Raw genomic sequence first — 24699 nt, 5'->3', positions numbered from 1 at the left:
TCATGTAGGAACTCTGAAAGAGAAAGAGTTCAGCATTGTCTGCTGCACAGGGCTGCCAAGAGAGACAAAGGACTGTGGAAAACCCACACATTCAGGCTCTTCAATTAGCATGCTGATCCAGCACAACTGCTCTGCTGTGCTTCATCGGCATGCAGATCACATCTTGCCTTCCCCTAAACCATCACCGGAGCTCAAAGAAAATTATTAAAAACACCTTGTATGAGATGAAAGTTCTGACTAGGTTTCATTTCAGGTGCGAAACCTGCTCCTGGGATCTGCTTTGAGAGAGTCAATTCTGCAGGTGATCCTTACGGCAACTGTGGCAAAGACTCCAAGAGCTCCTTTGCCAAGTGTGAGCCCAGGTAGGGTCTCTTGGTCTCTCCTCTCCAACGCAGGAACTGATGTGAGGGTGGTGGGAATGGGTTTGTAACGTCTAAAATGATGTAATTAACGTTTCATTTTGTCTGTTTCCTTCAGAGATGCTAAATGTGGAAAAATTCAGTGTCAAGGGGGAGCAAATCGACCTGTGATTGGTACCAATGCTGTTTCCATAGAAACCAATATCCCCCTTCAGGAAGGTGGAAAGATTCTGTGCCGCGGTACCCATGTGTATTTGGGGGATGATATGCCAGACCCGGGTCTTGTGCTGTCGGGAACCAAGTGCGCAGATGGAAAAGTAAGGTTCTGAAATACTCCCAGACAGGGAGAACATCACTACCTTCCTGCTGCTAAGTATTTTGTACTTAAACTGACTGGTTTTTGCTTTGGGATTTATTTATTTTTTCCCCACAAAAGAATTGGTTGGCTCTTATTGTTTCTCACACTGAGTCAGATGTTTACTCCCTTCTTCTGGCCACTGTTCTGGATTACAGATTTGCAGATGCAATGCAAGTTGCTTAAATTAATAACTGTTGTTTTGGTTTGATTTTTTAAGACAGCCCCAAGTATCTATCCAGTTAGGATAGAGGTTCCTTGCAAAATAAGTACAGCAAAATGCACTACAGAATAGTTAATGAAATTATGATAAAATCATGCTATTCTTTGGTGAAAGTGAGACATAGAAATTATCATTGCAGTTGAGTTGATGTGTATTACTACCTAAGTTCAGGGTTCAGTGTTCGTGGGTTGGAAACCCCCATGCCCTCTAAGTGTCCTTTGCGCTGCTTCAGGGTGCTCAGCTTGCAATAAGCTCTCAAAATAAGTATTCTGGCTCAGTGAAGAGATCTTGCAGGCTTAGTAGATAATACAAATACATAAAACCTGGAGTAGCTTGGGGAGGAGACAGTAACACCTAAGAATGAAACAAATTAAATCAGAAATCAGGCGAGCAAACAAAAGGGGATTTACTTATTTATTTATTTTTCACAGAGCATTCTGTGAGCTCTGTCAATGGGTTGCCACAAAATGTAAAATAGTGAATGTGTTCAAGAAGTGAATAACTAGCTTCACTGGAGGAAAAATACAGCAAGGGTTACTTAACACTACTGGCTTAGAAAATCCCCGTACTGCAGGTGTGTGCTGGGGACGTGCCGCTCTGTGCTGCTGTGCTTTTACAGTTGCTTTTGCATCCGCTACTATTTTCATAGATTTTTCTACCAGTGCTGCAAACTTTCTCAGTGTGTATGGCATTGCAAAATTATCATTAACTTCACTTTAGATTTCAAACTGTATTTATCTGATCTGCTGATTATGCCACCCCTCCTCTTTTTCTTGCAAGAAAAGCTGTTTCTGTAAGATCTATTTTAAAAATATAAACCCATTTATGTTCAGCCATCAAAACTGATTTTTGCAATCATATTTTGCAAACATTCTGATTTATCTGGCATGAATGTAGTCCAAATTTTATGTGGCTGTCTCATTCATAGGCTTTCATTGGAGAGAAAACGAACAGAAAAAGGTGGGAGACAGCCATGAGTTTAAAAAGGGGAGGAATGGAAAAGAGTCCAAGAACTATTGAAATGAAGGTTTCATACCCTTAGTGGATTACTGGCAAAGAGGAAAAAAACTGCTTTGATAATTTGTGGTAAATTCAAATAAGCCTCTGAATTTCTGAATGCTTTTGAATTATGTTGGATTACCACTCTGCATTGGGAACAGTTTTAAAACATGTCCCTAGTGCAACTCCAGTTCTGGTACAGGAAAACAACCCTTACACAACATTTCTAAGTCAATCTGTTATAAAACTTCTTTTCAAAGAAAATTCAACGCTGGGAAAGAACCCCATTATGTTTTACTAATGAGTATTTAATCTTTCTAATCTATCTAATCATACACATGCACACTATAGAATACGCAGGCTAATACTTATGAAATTGTATGTTTTACTTTGAGGACATTAGTGCGTTTGTATTACGGATTAAGAATATGAATTTAAATATTCTTGAGTCTTCTAAGCTGAAGATACACAATTTGAAATGCAGCCATTTTAATGTGATCAAAATTCTGTGTGCTACTGCACTATGAATATCTGAATTGTGAATACTGCTGTAATCAGACCATATTCTCTACATGCATGCATGTTGATGCCAATTCACTCTAATTTCCTTTCCATTTTTCCTTCTCCCCAGGGGATAAGTGCCCTGATTAAGCATCCCTGTCGTCTCCTTCAACACTTTTCCCTGCTTAATGCTAATTATTGTGACTGACTTTTAGTACTACTGAACTGAACTGCAGTTAAACATGAGCAAAATTGTGTAGTGATTTTTTCTTTTTTTTTTTTTCTGATCAATATAGCATAGTAACAGTCATTCCAGTTGTAATTTTTTTTTTACAAGTTTCAATAGAATAAATTCTCATTACTGACAACCTCATCAGCCATTTGACAGTTTGATGGTGTTATCAGATGGTGCCACTCTTGTTTTATACCAGTTTTCAGCTATATTGGCAGAGTAAAGTTGTCCTGACTGGACAGCAAAATATTTTGCATGAGTACTTTGCATATGCTATTAGTTTACTTCCATTTCCTGACAGGTATTTATTATTATACTTTATGTATCATTGTTTTATATTTGACATCAAAAATTTGTTTAGCTTGGGGAAACTGTCGGAAAGATCTCAGTTTTGCTGATGAACAGTAATGAGTCATATGTATCAACGAGCTCAGGTACATATCCAGGCTGTCCTAGGACCAAATTCCGCACTGGCATATGAGGGATATATCATGCCATTGATATCAATACAGCTACGCTAATTTACGCCACAAGGGTACCTGAACTGAATCCTACTCAATGCATTTCCTAGTCATCAAAAAATGCAAATTGCTGTGTTGTTTTTTTTTAATTGACTTAAAAAAAAAAAAAAAAAAAAAAACAGTGGTTCCACTTGAGTGAAACTTTGCCTGTTTAGTTACACAAGCTCAGCATATTAACCAACTATGAACTATGACTGAAATTCAGTATTGGCCAGGGTGCAATATTTAAATTCCACAGGTTTGGACCTAAAAGGTCCACAAAGAAGAAGACACCTAAGGCTGCTGTCCTTATCTTTTTGTCAATGTAATGCTGTCAATGCAACTTGTGTGTTGGGAAATCTTCAAAACTGCTATAGGAACCATTGACAGATTAACAGATGTAAAGAGTTGGAGATGGACATGGTCTGTGGTGAGCACGAGCGTTTCTGCCCCTATTAAAATTTCTCTTTTCTTATTTTGCAGATTTGTCTTAATCGCCGGTGCCAGAATACAAGTGTTTTTGGTGTACACAAATGTGCAACAAAGTGCTATGGACGTGGAGTAAGTATTATAGGAACTTTTTTTTTTTTGTGATTCTTTGTAATATATCAGTCAAAGTCATTGCAATAATTTTTTCTTACACATTTCAATTTTCTGTGTCTCTTATATGAACTACAAGAAGTGAAATTATTTTTATTTAACAAAGGAATATTTATCAGTTAGTAATTATCTTATTCTTAATTAGCAGTCTGTGATAAAAAGGAATTTTGTCATCTTCAAAGAAATTTTGTCTAACCTTCCGTCATGAAAATTTTCCATTAACATTTCAAAAAAGACAGTTTCTATGCGGGTCCAGAAAAGCTTAAATATGCATTTGAATTGAGATATCTCATAAAACCATTTCCAAAATTATCAAAATGAAGTATATAGATGAGTTTCATGTTATGAAAGTGACAGAGGATGAAATATTTCATATCAGTTAATGACAGCAAAGTGTTTTGAATGCTAGTTTATATTATGAAAATGTTAATTATGTCAAGCTATGCCTTATTAACCTTGATTTTCTAATGATCTGTTTGTTACTGTGAAAAGTTCTGGAAATTCCCCGTCCTGTCCTGTGAGTGAATTTTAATTTACTTTAATTTATTTTATCATCCCACATTCACAAAACTGTGCAATGTTAATGCTGATGCATCTTATCATTGTGCTGGAATAAGCATCAACTTAGACTGGCATCTTTATGCCTGTGTGATGGAGAACCTACACTGACTCTTGAGTAGCCAAAAAAGGATTTCAAGGAAACATAGAAGGGAACTCCTGGAGTGCTTTAATTTAAAAAATAATGCTTAACAAATTATATTTTCAAATTATCTTGCTGTTTTTGAAAAGTAAATCATTTCTTTTTGCATTTTGCATGACCATAGCAAGGCTAAGCTATGTGAAGGATGTTTTAATACACTGCAGACAGAGCCAGTATAGTTTTGCTGAAAGCCTTCCAGCTAACCTTGCCAGAAAATGCATATTTGCAAACTCTGTGAACTAACTCATGTCTTATAAATCCATCTATTGTGTAGCTTTTCCATGACGGTGGCCGATCAGTGATGAACAGTGTTAGCACAGAATTAAGGACCACATTGATAACTAGCCCTAAGCCCCCCCAAAAAAATCTTAAAAATACATTTGAGCATCTACTTGCAACTGTGCTTTCTTTGTCCTGTGCAAGAAAAGTTTTGGCCTGTTCACTTTATGTACTCAGCTGACACAGCATGGACCACTAGCCCCAGTATTACTGTCAAAGTCACTACCTGGGTGTTAGCGAAAGGGAATAAAAAGCAGCCCTTCTTTTGATGGGTGTTCCCACAGGAGTGTGGGACCTCCTGTGAGAACAGCCAAGTCTACCAGCTCCTTTCTTCCATGCAGGGGGAACTGGCTATTGAAGACGTACTTTGGTCTCTTGGAGCTCTTTTACTCTGCAGGGAACGTTTGGTCAATCAGATCTCACTAGTTTTTCCTTAGCCCTGATAAAAACCACCAGAACATTGAGAACTGTATCTTTAAAGGCCATACAAATGTGATACGAAAGGAAGAGTTTCCTCTGCCCTTTCAGTTTCACACCTTCCAGCCACTGCTCCAACTGCTGGAGGGTCTGAGCAGTGGACACATCAATGTGCAGCCTAACACAAGCCCGTGATGGGTGGGAGGGTTCAAGTGGCAAAAGTTTTATGGTATTAACAATCTTGTTCCCAGGAAGGCAGAAGGAAAAGAAGTTAGAAAGCAGATAATGTTGCTGCTGGAGGCAGAGGGAATAAGACTTAAGAGGTGTGTGATTATCCTTATTGTGATTATTGCAGTTGTCAACTGGTGCAACTCAAACTATTACCTGCCACATAAATAATAATACTTTTTTTTTTTTCCTTGCTCTCTTGCCTTTGGAGTTTCTTTATGCCATCTTAGGTGTGACAAGGAGCAGATACCGGTACATCTCCTTTGTGACAGGAGCTTTATTTCTTTCAGATGTGTCACTATCTGATTAAGAGGCGGTATTGGCCAGTGCCCTTCTCAGATGTATAGTATAATACTTTTCATGTTAGGCCATCTTTCTTTTCTTTTGAAGGTCTGCAACAATAAAAAGAACTGTCACTGCGAGGCTGACTGGGCCCCCCCCTACTGTGACAAGCCAGGGTTTGGTGGCAGCGTGGACAGTGGGCCCATAAGGCAAGCAGGTGAGTAGCAATTCATGCTTTACCGACACTTCCATAATAAAGAATGGAAATACAGAATGCCGTCTTGTGAGTAATGAGCTTGCAAGATTGGGATAGTCAGTAAAGTCTATGGCTTATTCTAAATGCATTGGTGCCAGCTTGAAAATCTAGTGAAGCAAAACCAAAGCCAGCAGAGTCCGTCAGTTTTCTTGCATAAGTAAAGGCGCAGTAGTCCTGGTGAGTCTCATCTCCTGTCATCTTTCTCTTTTTTCAAGATATGTGGTCATGTTTAGAAGCTCCCTGAAATGGTATTGATCTAAGCCGAGGGTGAGGAGCTAACTCCCACGCTCGTGCTAGCCCTGTTGCCATGGTAGATGAACGTTGCAGCGCTCTGGATTCACGCTGAGATATGCCAGGCTCCGGAGCATTTACCGAGAGTATCAGGATAGAACAACCTTATTGCATGCATGGCCTGTTACTATAGCTGAGTGCCTAATGAAAACTCGATATACAGATTATATATGCAAAATTTTTGTATATTCAAAAATATATTTGATATTGTGCTTCTAAGAAGAACCAGCTTAAAACTACATATTTATAAATAACTTCCACATATTCACCAGGAGTTCCCTACCATATAATAGTAGCAGGAGATGCACATTTTCTGTAATTTGTATTTCAGTTTCCCCTTGTTCAGTCTGTAGAACATTGGCATCAGTATCTTACTTCATCTTTGGCCAGCCTCAGAAGAAATTATTTCTACACATGGTGCAATTTTATAGGATTTGATGATCATCACATGCCAGTTTTTCTCCAGAGTACTGTAACTTTAGTGACTTCCATAGAGATATTTCTGATTTATTTCTGAGCAAGTGACAGGACCAGCAGTCTACTCACATAGACGTATATAAGCTAAAACTTGCTGGAAAGTGATCTGCGAGTTTTCATATGAATAATGCTATTCAAAACCAAAATGGATTGTATTCTCTACATGCCAGATCCTGCAGTGAATTGTAATACTGGATTTATGACATCACAGTCATTTCCATTACAAAGCTCTGCATTATGATTTCTCTGTTGAAATGTCTTTTTTTTTTTTTAAATACCTACCAACTGGTAAGATAGCAAAGAAACTGTGCTCAGGCACTGAACAAGTGTGATTACTTGGGTGTTAAATGTTTTTCTGTTAAGATATGCTCTAAAGCATTACAGTCCCTTTTCAGCTTATCTTGTATCAAAGTATCTAGGGAGCTGCAAAATATATTATTATAATGTGCTGCACAGACAAAGCTAACTGGAAAAGGCAAATATAGGGTATCTTTTATAATTCTTGCATTTTGTGTTTTGGAAGCCAACGCTTCAATTTAACAGAAAACCACGTTAACAATAGCTTAATGCGGTGTGCTATTTTGGCTATTTTTCTCTAAAGACAGAGCTACATTCAATAATTCTGGGAATAAACAAATATGGAAATTGCTAGAGGACCTAATTTTCTATCCCTGACATTTGAATTTAAATATGAGCTCTTGATGGGGTGGTTTGGATTATGATTTGAGTAGTCTGCACATCTCTAAATCAAATTACAGAAGGATTAGGTCAATAAAATACATTCATCTTAGTCAAACATGGCACATGGTCTCATTAGTATTTAGTAACTGATTTTACCCAGCTGACTTGGAGTAAACACGTGTTTGACTCTATATTTTTCTTATAAAGAAGCCTTAAATATTTAATTGTTAGGTAGAGAAGTTAATTAATTTTAATTGCATAATCTGAGTTTATTAATTTTATTAATCTTTTAGAAATGGTGAGGGATTTGCTGTTCTGCAGTGCTACAGAGTAAAAATCGCAGCACTTCACGCCCCATCGAGCCCCACGTGCAGCTTGTTGAGTCAGTGCTGCTGACTGTGTTCACCATTTCGGCACGAGCTGAGGACAGTCGATGAGAGCCAGCTGGCTGAAATTCAATCAGGATAAGACCGAGACAGTGATGATAGGTTACCAGAGCAAAGATTAAAGATGCATCTCCTACTGGGGGAGTGTGCACTTTTTAGGTCGGCAGTCCTGCAAAATCACAACATCCTCTCCTCCAGGCGATGATCGTATCACATAGCAGCGGCTCTGATGCTTATGGCTTACCTCTTCCTAAAAATAAGGTTTGCTTTCAGCTGCAAGTCATCTAGTCAGGGCTTGCATCTCCACTGAGCCTCACTTAGGTCCCAGCAATGTACTTAACATAGTTTAAAGCACTCTGAAAACTGGAACAAGTACAGGAGGCTCCAGCCCCTGCCTAGGCAGCACATTCCTCTGAAAGCACACAGCCCCAGTGCTGAAGACACTCCTCCAGCTCCTTGCTTGCCTCCGGATTAGACTTGACAGCCACCTGGGCTGGACCACACCAGTCCAAGTGCAATGAAACCCCAGTTATAATGAAAATCTGCTTACAAAGGAGCCTAGGGCTGCTGCTTATGTTTGTGAGACGGCATATTTGAGACATTGCACTTAACCCCCACCATGAGCTAGGAGTTTGTCTTTCTTCCCTTCCTCTCCCTCCTACCCTGGAAGCAGGCAGCCCATGAAGAAGGCACCAGCTGGCACTGCTGCAGCAAAAACTCTGGGGCTAACAAACTAACAGAATTGCACATCTTTACCACCAAGAATCACAATTGAGAGTTTCATTACTTCTTTTGAATATCTTGTTACCATTTTCTCGACTTTCTTCTAACCTTTGCTTTTTAAAATTATAACGACAGTTAAGGAGCAGACTGAGACTTTCTGATCAAACATATTTTAACTAACTTTTCCCCACTGTTAAAGAAATGACCCAAATTCAAGCATCAGGCTAGGAGAAATAAGAGTTTGAGTCTTTAGCACACAGTTTATTCACGTCACCTGCACTGCAGTTAGAAAACCAGACAAGGCAGCAATGTTCTGCTCCATATATGTAACACATTTCAATAAAGATGGCTCCTAATAGAAGTAAACTCAATGTTTTTTGTTGCAGATAATAAGAGTTTAACCATAGGAGTGTTGATAACTATTCTGTGCCTTATCTTTGCTGGGTCAATCATGTATCTGAAAAGGAAGACTCTCATGAGATTACTGTTTACAAGTAAGAAGACAACAATAGAGAAACTAAGGTATGATCATTTTGCCTAATTATACTGCCTGTTATTATTATCTTTAAAGATATTAGTAAAAAATAGCTGTAAACATGGCAAATCTCATCTTAGTGTTCATCACAGAATGGTCTGAATATCTTTTAGAAAGAGACAGCCTTAAAAATATTCAGCCAGTAGTATCAGCAGAATTTTCCCTGGTTTAACTTTAATGATTGTCAGTAATAACGTGGGTTTTGGTTTGACTACATACCTCTTTTTTGTGATTAAAAAAAAAAAAGTTCAAAATCGAAGGAAGTTTTACCTTCATATTCATTTGCTTGAAATAGCATCATTATATCGCATGGCCTTTTATCTAAACTCAGTCGAGTGAGCTGAAACTTTCATATTTGAGGTCATTACTGTTTAAATGCTAGATTCATTAGAAGAGTCTCTTGGGTGTTACAAAGCTGCATTTCCACAGATTGCAAAAGCTAATTTAACAGACTACTGGTTTCAAAAAAATCAATATTTATTTTTATTCTTGCAGGAGCACTAGAGAATTTTTACTTTCCTTGTTTACCATGAAAAGTCAGAAAGTCCTTGCAAAATCTCATTCTGAAAAGAGGTTACTGTTTTAAAAAAAAGCTATAAAGCAGAATGTCGTGTTCAATAAATATATGCTTGTATTGCAGGTCTGTGAGTCCAGCAAGACCTTCCAGTTTGTCTGAGCCTAATCACATTCGCACCACATCTCTCCGTAAAAATCTCATCATGAAGCCACAAAATACAAACATACCAAAAGTAAGTCCCTAGGTAGTTAAAAAAAAAAAATAATGTTTTGGATCTCATTTAAGTAATTTATTCTAAATCAATTACATGACATCAGTACATACTGATATCGCATAGAACTAAAACATGTAAAATGGGAGAAGTAGGCCTCAGAATACACTAATGGCTTCCAGGTTTTGCACAGGTGGGGATATTAAGCACATGAAATAAATTGTTCAGTCTTTGGGACAGAGCCAGCTGCCTTACACCAGAACACCACATCTAAATGGTGAAGGGTTAGTGCTTCAGCAGGACTCTGGAAGCTGTTAATTACTGTTCCGGTTGCAGGGGAGGTGCCAAAGGTAGATGAAAGCAGAGCAGAAGAGAAAAGCAAGTGAATAACATGGGTTTTTAAGCACTAATGCTTGTATCAACTGCTGAAGTTTATAGCTGTTTTCTGGGGTTGGGGTTATTTCTGCAGAGAGATGGCCCGAGACGACCGCTGCCGTACCAGATCGTTGACATTAGCAACCCCGTGAAGACGGATGATTTGCCACCATTAAAAACGCCGCAGAGAGTCCTGCCACCCCTTCCCCAGCTGCCCTGTCATCAAGCTGTGCCTGAAAGACCCTTGCCAGCTAACCCCTCGCTGAGGTTCTCCCAGGTAACCACAGATTTTCTCTTAACTTCCCTTCTGTTTAACATTGAGTGGGTGAATATCTGCACGTGATGAATAGGAATTCAGCATTTTCTCATCTTTCCCATTAGCCTTTTGCCATAATATTTTCTTTATACCTTACACACTGTTAAGAATGTGGCATAGATAATTTAATAAAGATTCCTTAAGCTCCCATTTTGCTCCAGAAGGTTACACTGGCTTCTGCCAGCTGTGGCAGCAATCCTAAGGGTGAGGATCCTGCAATCTCTTTCCCCCACTCAGAAGACACAGCAGTACGAACAAGTTCCACATTAGGGACATACACAAGCTCGTCTTGCCTGCTGCCCAACCAGAGAGGAAGCCACAGGTGTTGTTAGCAAGGTGCCAAATACAGTGATATAATTGAGGAAGTCAAGTTGCAGACATCTTGCCCAAGAGCAGAAGGTATATTATTAGCTTGTAGTTCTGCTCTGCAGAAGGGTATGTAAATTGCTTTTTTTTTTTTTTCAAGGCACAGATTTGAAAAGACTTAGAATTATCTACACTTACTTCACTAGACCTGTTTTTGTCTTTGGCTCCAATGGTTTCCTTGTTTATTTTCTTGCATTTCTTGGAACATTCTGCATATTTCACATTGGTCAAAGTTAAGATTTTGAGCACAAGTGCTTTTCCTATTTGTTAATCATATGGTTTCCTTTAAACAATCAAACAACAAGAAGTAGTATCTAGCAATTTACAAGTTTATGCTGCCTCATGCTAGCAGAAGACAGACGGAGAAAAGGCATTCCAAGAAAAGGAAACATTTCTCCTTCTGACCTGCCCAGCCTGTCACAGCCCAACGCACTACTACGTGCCCTCCCCTTCAAACCTCACAAAGTGCAAGGTAGAATACTAGCTCTCTGGTGCCATCATTAGCAGCATCTGACAGAGCTGAAACCACCCAAATGCTTTTTTCAGTTTAGCAGCTGAAATTAATCGAGACTGTTACTCCATCAAGCAAAATATTGATGTTTTCAATTTCCAGTTGCAGCATGAAACAGAAACGAGACAAACAGTGGATGAACTCAAGGAAACTTAGTGAATAGGCAAGAGTGGCTTCTTTCAAAATTATATCCCTATCATCAATTCAAGATCATCAGAAATTGCTGCTTTTTATACTCTAGGAATACAGAAAATACTGCACAGGAAGCAAATTTTTTCTTCCCAAGTTAGCTATTTTACTCCCTCAAAGCTTAGAGTTAGCTTTAGAATAGTTTTAGTCTAATTTCATAGAATATCCTGAGTTGGAAGGGATCGTCAAGTCCAACTCCTGGGTCCCCAAAGGACCACCCAAAAATCAGACCCTATGTCTGAGAGCATTGTCCAAACGCTTCTTGAACTCTGGCAGCTTCCTAACACCCAGCCTGAACCGTCCCTGTCGCAACTTCAAGACATTTATTTAATATAGATAGCAGTTAAAGTATTCCTTCAACACTAATTCCTTGGAACCACGAGGTCCAAGAGAAAGCACTTGAAAAAACATTGCTACATACTTAATATCACCTAGGTGCTCTGTTGCAGAGCATTGCAGAAGAGTAGAGAAAACCACTCACTTTCTGTATGCCTTCACATCTGCCTCAGTTTCAGTCTAGTTCTCCCATCTGAGAGATATATCTGAACACAAGCTACTTTCCTGCTGCTCCTGGCTTACAGCATTGGGTACCTAAGGCACAATGGTATACGATAAGACAAGTCTTTTTCCCTCTAGTGACTGTAGAGACCGAAATGAATGGATTAGTATTTTACAGTAAGCTTTCCTTCTAGATGCAAGTAAAATAGTTAATAAAAAAAAAGAAGACGACAAAGAAAAAAACAGCAAATTAACTGTTGCCAAGTTTAACATTTAACAATCTTTTGACTGATAAACAGCGTCGTCTTCTTTCAGATGCTCTCATGAGGCAAACATGCTTTATTTATGGGCCAGATTTCACAATCAATATAAATCAGCACAGCACCACTGAATCAAGAACACTGTGCAGGTTTACACAAACCAAGCGTTCAGTCCATGCATTCTGATTTGATCACTTCCAAACTTCCAATTGGTTTTGCTACAGGTTGCATTCAAGTGCAATTTCTGATACCGTTATCTTATTACTAAAATATATCATGTATTTTACAGGTCAGCCTTATTACAGGAAATATGGCTTCGTATTTTCATTTTTTCTCCACTAAATTGGAGCTGGGCTCACCTTCTGCTCTTTCTGCCACAGTTATTCTTGTTAATACCTGTCCTATGTCACCTCAGGCTGGCTTCAGACACAGTGGGCTAATACAGATGAAGTTTTTATCTAAATAGATTGAAGAAGGCAACCTTTCTCACTCAGTGCATTCCAAGCAAGAAACTTCTCCCAATTGCTTATTCAAAAACGTGTCAGTGAAACAAATTTAAGCTACACACGCCTGATGACTTTGTAGGCTCTCTGGATGAAAACAGTGTTTTCCTCTCAGTTTGCCACATTAGGCCTGTCAAGCCACTTCTCTGCCTCTTTTTTAAGTATACTAGCTCAAGGACAGCATTTTTACAAACTCTTGGGGGGAAAAAAATAAATCAGATGTTTGGCTGGTCCCCATCAGAGTTACATTGGTAGTATGACTGCTGACTGAACATCTTCCAGAAGAAACATCCCTGTGAGGAGCTAACAGGACTGAAAGAATTAGCTCAGATTAAGTGTCCAAGGTTACCAGCATGCTGAGCCATGAGAAGATGCTCACTCCATGGCTGAGTCCAGCTGAACACCTGTTCCAGATGAGACCACATGGATTAGCCATTTCACCCAACTTTCCCCTATAAAAAAGGGTGGGGAAAAAAAAAAAAAAGGCAACCGATACAATCGCATTAGTTCTAAGCTGCTCAGAGAGTCTTTCATTCCCTACTCTCAGGTATTACAAGTGGTGATTAGACACAGGGCACAGCTAATAGGTACTAAGAACAAACAAACTGGGACAGTTTTCCTCTCTTTTTGTTCATTCACCCTTACCGGATCTTAAGCTCTTCAGACCAAGCTTTGCTTCTCTAGACTGCTGAGTGTGCATCAGCTCCCTTTCCCTGTTACGGTACCTAATGCTCCCTTCTAATTGAATAGCGAATACAAATCATGCAATAACAATTAAGTACTGATCGAGCAAACAGCTGAATACTCATGTGATCAGACTAATTCAGGTGATTAATCATGTAAAAGTACTCAAGGGAAAAGACTGCTTTTGTGGAGGCAGTCAGGGGAATAAAGGCTTTAAAGTGTTCAGAGACACATTCCTTGTTGCTGTCTTTATGCTGCTGTTGTTTCTGTGTTTTACTTCTTTTTCTTTTTAAAAATGCTGCACCACTCAAGGTGATGATGCTGCAGATAAAGTTGTGTATAACTTTCCATGTAATAAACATAGTGACTTTTAAAAGCTTAATTTTTACTGTAAAGTTAAATCAATTATTAAAAAGTTACCGCTTTCTACTGCTAACTTTTTCCATATTGGTATACGTTACTTCAAAATACACATTAAGGTTTCATTGTGTAAGAAATTTAGTGCACAAAGTAAGCTTTGCTAAGAAATCCTGATGGTAAGATTTCTGAACAGTTTTAGGGTTGTCTAGTTCTGTATTACTGGAAAGGACTGTGTTTTGAAGAACTTCCTTTGCTAGCGTTTAATTAAACTCTGTGACTTTCTGCAGGACAGCTCTGCGCGATAAAGCTACACTGAGTATTAATAAGCAGATACTTATTTCAACATTTACCAGGCCTGATTATTTCAAGAATATTTGCAATATTTTTCTCCCCCCACGATGGAGCTTTTCCTTACTCACAAGCTGCTTATAGCAAAATGCTTTTCTTGTTTTGTCATGGAAGAAGTTCTTCTGGATGCTGGTCAAGACTAATTTTTACACAGAATATGAGATTTGGCTACTACAATAAGTTAAAATAAGTTTTGTTTTTCACGTTGCTATTTCTCATTCACTCAAGAACCAGTACTTCCTATGCTGAGAGTAAAAAGAAATGCAACATTATATACAGCTTTATAGTGTAGCTTGTGGTAAATTTGAAATGATTACATACAATACAGATTTAGTTAAGGTCTAAGTTTTGCTTTTTTAAAAAAAAAAATCAAAATGCTTACTGATAGTCACCCTGCACTTCCCTTTTTAGAGTCAACATTTATCACAAAAAGAAAACAAAGGGATGCTCAGTACAAATAACTAAAACTTGTACCTTATTTGTGAGCAATTCATGCCACTTGTTTTCATAACATCCTTCAGGAGATCTTTAACTAAATTATGCATGTAAACTTCTCTTGTTTCTTTTTGGTCCACATTACTTGTGAGAGTTATGGCCAACTAATAGTGATGAGTAAAATCACTCTGTGCAACGTTTTTAGAGAAAGCGTGACAATGCAGTTTGAATAGCAGATGGATCTGGAGGTTTTGGATACATTGGAGAGTCTTTGTGTGACCTGAGCAAGTCTTTTAATCTTTCCCAGTTCTTCAAGATGAAGACCACAGACAGATACACCACCCTGTTTGCAGGGTTTCAAGGACCACACAGAAAAGGCATTAGCTCAAGCCCGATAGCAGATGACTTCTGTTCCTTATTAATAAATCATTTAATTCCACAAAATAAAAGCATAGCAGCATCTCTAAACAAAAGTTTCCACAGATGCTCCCAATTCAAACCAGACTTGAGCAGTTTGCTTCAGTGGTCATCTAAACTTGTATTTTAAAGTAATTTCTAGTACTTCCACCTTTGTATACATGCACATATATATATATTTTATTTTTTACAACTGCATGTTTTCATGTTCTTTATTTCCTAAAAATTAATCATTAATTTCAGTATGGATGCATCCAGTGTTTTTGAAGTAAATAATAATAATAATAAATAAATAAAAAGAAACAAAATCCCTAAAGCTTTGTTTTAAAATGTAGGTGCCTCTTTACTGGAAATACATTATGGCTTACTCATCTAAATATATCTGGTCACAAGTACACTGAACTTACCCTTGCTCTAGCTCAGTAGTTGCTATATTAAAGCCATTATGTCAATTATAAAGACTAATACGATGACCTTGTGTTTTATAACAGGAAAACCACAAGCCAAACCCCCCTCGGAAGCCTCTACCAGCAGATCCTCTGAACAAAGCTCGTTATAACAGTGCGTGCACCCCAGTGCTTGGACACACAAAAGCTGTGCCTCCCGTCACTCCTGTAAGGTTAGTTCTCCTCATCAAAATGGCTTGGCTTGTAGCACTCGGTTCAATAAGGCAAGCCTAAAATGCCTTAAAGCAGACCCTCTGAGCTCTGAGGAGCTATGCTCTGCTGTACCTGTTGCTGAGGGCTATGTGACAAACATTTTCTACCTGCTCACATAAAAGCATGCAGTATTGGACTGATTCCCAACAAGAGTATATTAGCACAATTGCACTGACTTCCACAGGACTATGAGAATTTATAACGCATATGGAGGGCTTACTGGAAGCATCTGACAAAAACACTGCCCAACTACTACTTGCAATTCCTTGGAAGAGAAAGGAGTTAATAAGCACCAGTTTCAGAAAACTCTTGGAGGAAAAAAAAAAAATCCCACTTAGCCAGCCCCCTCACAGAATTAGGCTGAGAACCAAGTGCTGCCGTTAAAATTTGCCACCAATGAAAGCAATTTTCTGCTCACACATTTCACAGTAGAACATCACTTTAAATCATCTGAAAATAATACCCCAAATATTCAGAAAACACATAAGTTATATACATCCAAAAAGGAATGTTAAGAATAAAAATCAAAAATCTAGACGCGAAATGACTATCCCTACTAGTGATGGAGGGGGAATAATCAAGATTTAAAGGCTCAGCAATGCATACAAGTCCTGCGTATGAATTATTTTACTAGAATAAAAACATCTTATTGGCAAGCACTCCTTGTAAAGAGGTTTTGCCATTATTTTATATTTCAAAATTATCAGAAGGTAATCCATTCCATAATGGTAATGAAGTTGAAAGAATGAGGAATGCAGGGATTTCATTATATAGGAAAGAGCGTGTTGGCAAACATATAAGTATGTAAATGAAAGAATACATAGTAATTAAATTGGATAGGAAACTAAGAAAAAAACAGGTAAATGGTTGCAGAAGAGGTTTTCAGTAGGTCTACCATGTCATAAAAGCAGATCCTGTGGCTTCTATTTTGACAAAAAAAATAAAGAAAGCTTGAGTTTTGAAAACTAAACAAAAAATGCTGTTAGGCAGTGAAGTCCAAACTCTTTACATGATGAAAACTGTGTGTCAAGATTATTTTTCAGATCTGTATAGTCCCTAGAGAAATATAGGCAAGAAGCAAGCAGTTTAGTTGTAGGTAAACTCTGATATGCCAAATCATAGGTCTCAGCAGCACAGAAAGCTTTAACAATCCTGTCAAACTTCTTTTAAAGTATGCATTCCCATACCCCACTGTCCAAAAGGATCATACAATGATATTACACCACAGTATTGTACTACGAGAGAGACAGACTTGCCATTTTTTTGAGCATTAGCTTGTAGCAAACTTACAGATTTCCTTCCATCTTTTTGTTGCTGCTTTCTGAGATTAGTCGCTTTCTGGTAACAGAATATTTCATATGTCAAGACTTTTTAAAATTGAATTTTCACAGGTCCATACTAATTGTACAATAATTAATTATTGAATATCACCATTTTCTCCTTCTCTAATAAGCATCCAGCCTTAGATGGATTCCTCTTAGAGACTGTGTACAAAGCTGTATCTAAAATTTCTGACTTTGCTGCTATTGACTGTTTAAACAACAATTCCAATTGTTTTAGGGAAAAAAAAAGTTGAAGTCATTGTTATTTTCTTGCCCAATAGTCTTCAGCTTCCTATGAATAAAAAGTGAGCTGCGGGGAAGATAAAAGTAGTATTTTAAGCCACAGGAATTCTGCTAGTGAGGCACTTAACATTGCTCAGAAAAATTAAAAATAGAATCTAGTTAGTTTCCTAATACTTCTAGCAAAAAGACCATAAGAATGCACTTTGATTAAGTTCCTGGCTGTGCCTTCTAGTAAGATAATCTGAAAGTAATAATACTTCCAGCTGACTGCTTCCACTGCTTTAAACCAACTGCTACTCTGCTTCCTTTAGTAGAGTTTTTGAAGGGGTGCAAAATTGGTGAGCACCTGCAAAAGTGAAGTGTTTAAAGGACAACACCTGAAACACTGAGATAGCTTATCCCACTGGCCAGGCATCAGTTACCACCTGAGCCCAAGGGAGGAGTCTGCGGGTACCGATTCTGTATCTTGAGGGTATGTGAGTAAGCTGTAAGGTGTCAGATTTTGTCCCAGTACAGCAGCCCCATGCTATTTGCCCGAGGTTAGATTCGATAGCACTCGCTGAGAGGTTTTACCATTCCTCTACATGTCTCAAGCACAGCGCGGGCCGTGAGAACTACCAACAGTTTAAGTAACGATTTGCTCCTTTCTTTCTTTCCAACAGACCTGCTCCTAAGCATCCACCACAGGTATCCAGGTCCAGCAACACTGCTGATGTGAAATGACTAGGAAATCTGACACCTTTATTATAAAAAGTGAAGACAGAAGTTTGCACTATCTTTCAACTCCAGCTGGAGTTCATTTTTATAACAATACTTAGAATTTTAATGTTTAAAACAGCATTATTTTTAAGAATTCTGAGCTACTGCCTTTGGTGCTGTGCTGTGCTATGGTGCTCTGTATACTTGCTCAGGTACTTGTAAATTATTAATTTATGTTGAATATTTATTACAGTGCAGTGCACTGTAGTAGATATTTTTACCATAGCTGAGTTTTCCTAAAAAGGAAGCCTTTTTTTTTTTTGTAATATTTCAATGAACTTGAATAATTCTGCTCTATTGGTCCTATGTAGGGTGTTTAGTTTTGACGAATCAAATGTATAAACAAATCAATCTCAATGGTTCATAGAAAACTCTTGAATAAGTTTGTCAGGGTAAAAAAATCTCCTGAAACATGGTGAAATGTCCAATATTGCACACAGATGTGGAATGTGTGTTCTTACCAAAGTATCACTCAGCATTAGCAGTTGTACTGTAATTTCAGTTCTCACGTTGCTGTTTGAAATGGTCAAGAAATCTGTGCTAAGAGAGAGCGTCTTCTTTTTGGACAAGTTCTCTCACTGAAGAAGTACTGTATATCACAAAGCTGTATTTTTTAACCTCATTTTCCTCAAATACAACGTGGTTAGTACATATTGATGCAGATATCAGGCCTTCCAGTGTCATTACCTTTCTGATGCTTTGGTAATTAAATTCAACCAATACTGTGTAAGGTATCTCACTATGTTACATGCCTATACTGTTTAGACTGACAACAGATTACACATAAGGGGTGGGGGAAGCCAAGCATTACAAAGTTGCATTTTAAAAATCAATTATTATACTTAATTTCTTTTGCCTCATTGCTCTGCTTATCAACTGTATTTTGCATATTTACTACTGTTTTGTATTAACTAAAATATTGTTCTGGGTTTCTTACTTTTCAAATCGAAATACATATTTTAGAACACGGACTTTGGTTATCCTAAGACATGGAAATAAAGTTTCATCTCTTTACTATTTACTACTGTTTTGTATTTAACTTCTAAAATATTGTTCTTAATTTTCTAAACAAAATACATATTTTAGAACATGGACTTTGGTATCCTAAGACATGGAAACAAAATTTCATCTCTTTATTGTGTAGTAACATTACATCTGATCTCTTCTGTACCTTCTCAGTAGCACTGCTGAATACAGTTGTTTCACATATGCTGTAATAAAAACAATTTTCAAATATCAATTGAAATAGAGGGAGAAGGAGCTATTTTACATTACCTTACATAGGTTAGTTTCCTCATTGCCTGTATTTTGTTGTTGTTGTTCTTTAAGCAAAAATAAAAGCATTGCTAGAAACTTGGATATCATTTCAGTAAGTGTAATTGCATTTAATTTTCCCACTTATTCCCCATTGTGGCAACATAGCACTCATGTTTATGGATAAACTAAATAAACAAAAATAAACCATAGTTTACTTTGTCGCTAGCTAGAAAAATAAAACACAAGAAAACACAAAAGCACTCAACTCCTAAAGAAACCACAATAGCTTCATGGACAGAGAACTACCAACTATAAAGTAGGATGCCAGCCTACCCTAGGCTTGGCAGTGCAGTGGAAAACAAAGTTTCCAGGTAATATTGAGAATGTGTAGATGATGATTTTTGTGTATTTGAGATATTTTGTATTTAAAACACTATTTTTCTTCTGTCAGAAGTAGCATTTATCTAAAACGGGGTGTAGAGGGGGAAGGAACATCTATATGCTATACATGGCTAAAGCTAGCGATTTCTAGTCTTTTGGAAAAAATCATAATTCCTTATCCAAAAGGAAAGCTAGCAAAACCAAACATATTGTAAACTTAAAACCAATAAACTGTAGTTATAGGCATACTTCAAGCTGATTTTTTAATAGCGAAAGTGAGGAGTGGGTATGTATACAGTAATCATCTAAGCTGGAATCCTTCCAATTAGCAGATATGCAAATATATTTAATACATACGCAGATACAAAATAGTCCAGGCCAAAAAGGATCTATAGCTTTTGGAGGTGGAGGAAAAAAATAAATAAAAATAATAATAATAATAAAAACTTATTAAATGCTTCTTTTGTTTATATATATATATATATATATTTTTCCCCCAGGATGTGAGTAGTGGCTGACTGTGATTTTTTTCATACAAAATTAGTGTCTTTCTGATTAGACATGCAGGTGTCATGTAAAATTCCATTGCAAAAACCATATGAATGGTTTCACATTCTTAGGGACAGTGTAAGCAAACAAATTACCATGGGATACACCAGGATGTGAAATTCAGCATTGGTTAGTCTCTGACAGCTGCTCAGCGTATGGACCTGTAGTATCTGGTTTCAAGGAAGTGCTGTCAACACAGGCTTTAAGCCCTCTCGTAATATATTCAACTATCTCTGTGCTCAGTAAATTTCCAATTCTATATTACCTTCAAAAACATACAACATCCTTTAAATCTTCAGTTTTTATGGTGACCCACATCCCTTCCTGGGAGAGATCTGAACAGAGCATGCTGATGTCTCCTCATCCTTTCCGACTTCATCTCCCATGCACATATTCCAGACTCCTCCCTCAGCAGGACCCATGAGGTTCCTGATCCAGATAAGTCTCCTCTCCAGAGGCAGGCAAGAACACAATGTGCTCTCCCTAAAGCAGTGCATGACAATGCTGCTCTTATGCTAATCAATAGAACAGTAAGTACAAAACACCATAAAAAAAATGAATAAATACACAGTAAACAAAAAGAAAATTGTATATTTACCTCCTTACCCACCATCTAATCTCTTGGGTTTAGTATTCATAGATTAAGAAAAAAGCTACATTTCTTTTATTTTTTGAGCCTTTGAAATGGTTCTCAAAAGATACCAGGGAGTTAATAAAAATAAATAAAATAAAATAAAATCTATTATCAGAGTAGCAATTTTTTTTATTTTTATTTTTTTATTTTTTGAGAACCATTTCAAAGGCTCAAAAAAATAAAAGAAATGTAGCTTTTTTCTTAGTTTCAATTCTACTTTCTTCTGATCATTTGAGTATACAATATTCTTTTGTTAAATTCCAATCAAGTAACTGAATTATTGAATTTAACTATAAAGTATCCCATATCAGTAAGCAAATCCATTCTTTATTTTAGAAGATTCCTTTTAAATCTAATTTTATAAACTCAGTAATGCTCATTTCATCCTGCACATCGACCTTCCTTCCAGATAACTATACCACAAATTATGAAAACATAAAGCTGTCCCATACGCTACAGGTAGCCGCCCTTTTTATGTAATTCTTTTGAGAGAAGCATTAAAAATCTAGAGTATGTGGAGATAACATTTTCAACTCATGGAATTCAGTTGGTTTGGAAGCAGAATATCTAGTGGCATTATCACAACAAAGATTTGTTTCTTTTTGAGAAGCTCCCACACACACACTTTTGTTTTTTTAAACTCTAGACAAATAGGATGGTCTTCTAACTTCAGATTTACCTATCTGCACAAGGATGGCTTTAAGGGACTTTGAAAAACAGAAGCATTATACAGGTACTCTGTGTCTGTACAAACAAACAATACATTTTTAATGCTTTATTACATCTTACTTTTACATATCTGAATTTATATCCTTTAATGTATTTATGAATACACACCTTTCTGGCATATACCATCAGCACAAGAATAATTTTATGTATTTTTAAATAAAACATTAAGAAATGTGACCCGTGATTTTGAACAATAAAACTAAGAGCAGGAATAAAAATCATTTTAGAAACACTTTAAGGCAGGCTATCTGAAAATACAGCATATTTTAATTTGAAAAGGTGCTATTGTTAAAAAACGTAGGAATGGTGAGTAATTTTAACAATTTAATATACCACTGCAGGCTGTTCGGCTCGGTATGAATGCAGATAAACCAGCACAGCATTTTTATGAGCCATTCGTTTACAATCCATCAGTTAACCTCCAGTTTGCTAAGCTTTTCACCATCATTGCTCTGTAGCCAGATTTTACCAATGTAGTAGGTTTTAACATGTGGAATCTTCCACTTGAAGGTACTTAATCAAAACCAATCTGATAATTTGATAGCTGAGCAATCTGCTCATTATTACATACTCTCTCTCAATAAACACGTTCCTAACTGTATTTGCTGTTTGCCTTACATAATTACCCAAATAGTTAAGAAAATGCAAGAATTTTCTCAACATAAAATACAACATGCTAGAAGAAAAGCACATCTTTCTCCATGTAAGCCATTTTAAAAAGCTCCCACCTCTCTGTCCTGTGGGTTTTAGCAACTTTGCAAGTGCAGGGGAATCATTACCTACATACCCTTTCCATTGTAGAAAATGTAAGCTATGCATAAATAGTACTTTTATTGTGTGCTATTTATGTGTGAAGGACCATGCGGGGAAAAATAAACATCTGATTAGGTTTCAAGGTATCTAATACACATATTAGATAATGCTTTATTTGGAGAAAAGGGCCATTAAAAAAAAAAAAAAGGCAACATTAATTCTGCATTTTTCAATGCTTGACTTTGCAATCATGATGTTACTTGACTTAAAGACACCTAAAACAACTTTGAAAACCCTGAAAACACAGAAATCATACCTTATGGAATCTGTGACTCTTTACTTGACCATCCTTTTTCATCAGAAGCAGCAGCTATAGATACACTCCAAGAAATGGTGGGTAGAATACAAAACATATACTTGATTATCAGCGTTACAGATGGAGTATCTCAGCTCCATCACATCCAGAGTAACTTTCTGCCTCCATCCCGACGCCCATGACCCCATCCCAGTCTCACCCATTCCCCTGACTTCTTTCCTCCTCATTTCCTGCTCTGGGCTCGCTACCACTGTCAAATTGCAACCCGTTCCGCCCACCCAAGCACCTGTGAAAACTGCCTGAGCTGCTGTATCTTAAAGTCCACATCACATAAAGAAGAACAAAAAGAAAACTAGGCTCCATCATTTTCAGTAGCTTCTTTTGGAGATTTCAGTTGTTATTATTTTCAAAATGCTGAGTTAACAGAATATCAGTATATTCCTTTTCATTGCAGATACTATCTTGAAGTAGAAGGAATGCTAGAAATATTTTCTGATTTTAAAATGACCTAAAAAATGGAACAGAGGAAATCGTATCCTAGTAATATGTTCCTTTTCCTTTTTCTAAAGCTATCTATACATAAAAAACAGTCAGTAATGTTGCAGAGAGGGCCTAATATATTCCCCAGTAAGGCAAAACATTTCTGTGACACTTATAGAAGCTTTCTTTTGTAAAGTGTTCAAATAACTTACAGATTTTTTTTTTAATTGTATTTTAATTTCCAATTCCAATTTTCAATGGTCTGTTTCTATGAACATATCTCTTGTTCTGGCAACTTGTCCACATCATGGCTTAAAAAACAAAACAAAACAAAAAAAACTAATTGACAACTGGCAGTAGTGGCACCTTTGGGAAAAACATAAACAAAAAGTAAAGAGAAAGTGACATTGGGGCGTTTTACTAGGAAAGGTAATAATTTCTGACTGTAACACAAAAATAAAAAACAATTTAGAAAAAAAGGAAGTTAAATCTTGGAGAAAACATTGTTTTTTGACAGAGTTAGCCCTGTAAATCTGTATAAGTTATTCCTTGGATACCTGGTAGCATGGCCAATCAAAGCAAAGCAAACACCTGACACCATTATAGCATTTCATTTACACAAACAGGAAAAAAATTGCAATATTTTAAAACAAATGTTTGAAATGCTAGTTGATGTATTTGCATGCTATAACATGCAAGCAACCATCAGATAGATAGCTGTGCTTTAGATGAGTTGGTTTATAATTTATACATACTAATCCCAAAGTTTAGTGTCCTATTATCTTCTAAGCTGTCTTTCCAGTGTGCAAATTTAATATAATTTGTATAAAAACATGGCTACTCCTCATCTATCAATAACAGTTCATTATTATTTCTCTATTTCTATGTAATTAACATGGCCTGCTATTAAAATTGGTTTGAAATAAAAATGCAATTTCCTCTATTTACAGTTCAATGACTCATTCTGAGTATGCTACATACAATAATATTCTATGCACAATAATGCAAAATTTTGAAGTACATTAAGGTATTATTTAATACCAGGCTAAATTAAATACAAAAACTAATGCTTCTACTTCTTTAAAAGAAAAAGTGCCTTCTTCTGAATTAAATTCATTAGTGGGAATTCATTTTTACATCCCCATCAGTGTCACTGTCAGACAGAGCTAAGAAGGAGTTTTGTCTTAAAAGACCCCAGGTAATTCACATCAGATTATTTTACTATTAAACGTGCAAATTACTTTTTCATTTTAAAAGCTAAAAGATTAAGATTTTTTTTTCCAAAGATAAGTCAAGTTAGTTGTAGCCTAGTACACTTTCCTGAAGGAATTTTAGATGCCCTAACACCTTGAATATTCTTCAGTCCTAGAGCAGATTGTAAATTTTCTACACAAGAATTGTGCTCATGATTTGAGGTGAAGAAGCATCTCCTCGGAAAATTTAAAGATGAGAATTAACAAGGTTGGGTAAGACATGATAATTTTTTGTTTACTAGCAGGACAGTCATGAAAGTAAAAAAGGTCCTGAAGATCAGAGAGAAGCAGTAGAGAAGAAAAAATAATAATAAAAAATAAAAATAAAAAAATCAGCATTTCATTTCCAG

At 36.9% G+C, this 24699-nt stretch overlaps 1 protein-coding gene and 1 long non-coding RNA gene across 4 annotated transcripts in view; one reads left to right on the top strand and one right to left on the bottom strand.

Moving 5' to 3' along the window:
* The window catches only part of ADAM12 (ADAM metallopeptidase domain 12), a 182688-nt gene extending 163332 nt beyond the window's left edge, over nt 1-19356 (top strand). For all 3 annotated transcript variants that reach the window (XM_083844605.1, XM_083844607.1, XM_083844606.1), the window contains exons 15-23: nt 254-362; nt 478-676; nt 3653-3730; nt 5784-5892; nt 8876-9011; nt 9665-9773; nt 10222-10404; nt 15506-15633; nt 17901-19356. In XM_083844605.1, the coding sequence (XP_083700731.1) occupies nt 254-362; nt 478-676; nt 3653-3730; nt 5784-5892; nt 8876-9011; nt 9665-9773; nt 10222-10404; nt 15506-15633; nt 17901-17961 (1112 nt within the window). In that variant the 3' untranslated portion in view covers nt 17962-19356. The remainder of the gene's footprint in view (nt 1-253; nt 363-477; nt 677-3652; nt 3731-5783; nt 5893-8875; nt 9012-9664; nt 9774-10221; nt 10405-15505; nt 15634-17900) is intronic.
* LOC310902688 lies at nt 18212-23869 on the bottom strand. The gene is made up of 2 exons (XR_014586899.1): nt 20450-23869; nt 18212-19208 (listed from the first exon to the last, which is right to left on the bottom strand). It is a non-coding gene; the product is annotated as an uncharacterized lncRNA (long non-coding RNA).
* Nucleotides 23870-24699: the final 830 nt, after the last annotated feature.

Source organism: Anser anser, assembly GCF_964211835.1.
Source record: "Anser anser genome assembly, chromosome: 7".
NCBI lineage: Eukaryota > Metazoa > Chordata > Aves > Anseriformes > Anatidae > Anser > Anser anser.
Note: the sequence above shows the minus strand (reverse complement) of the source record. Positions and strands in the feature narration are given on the sequence as shown.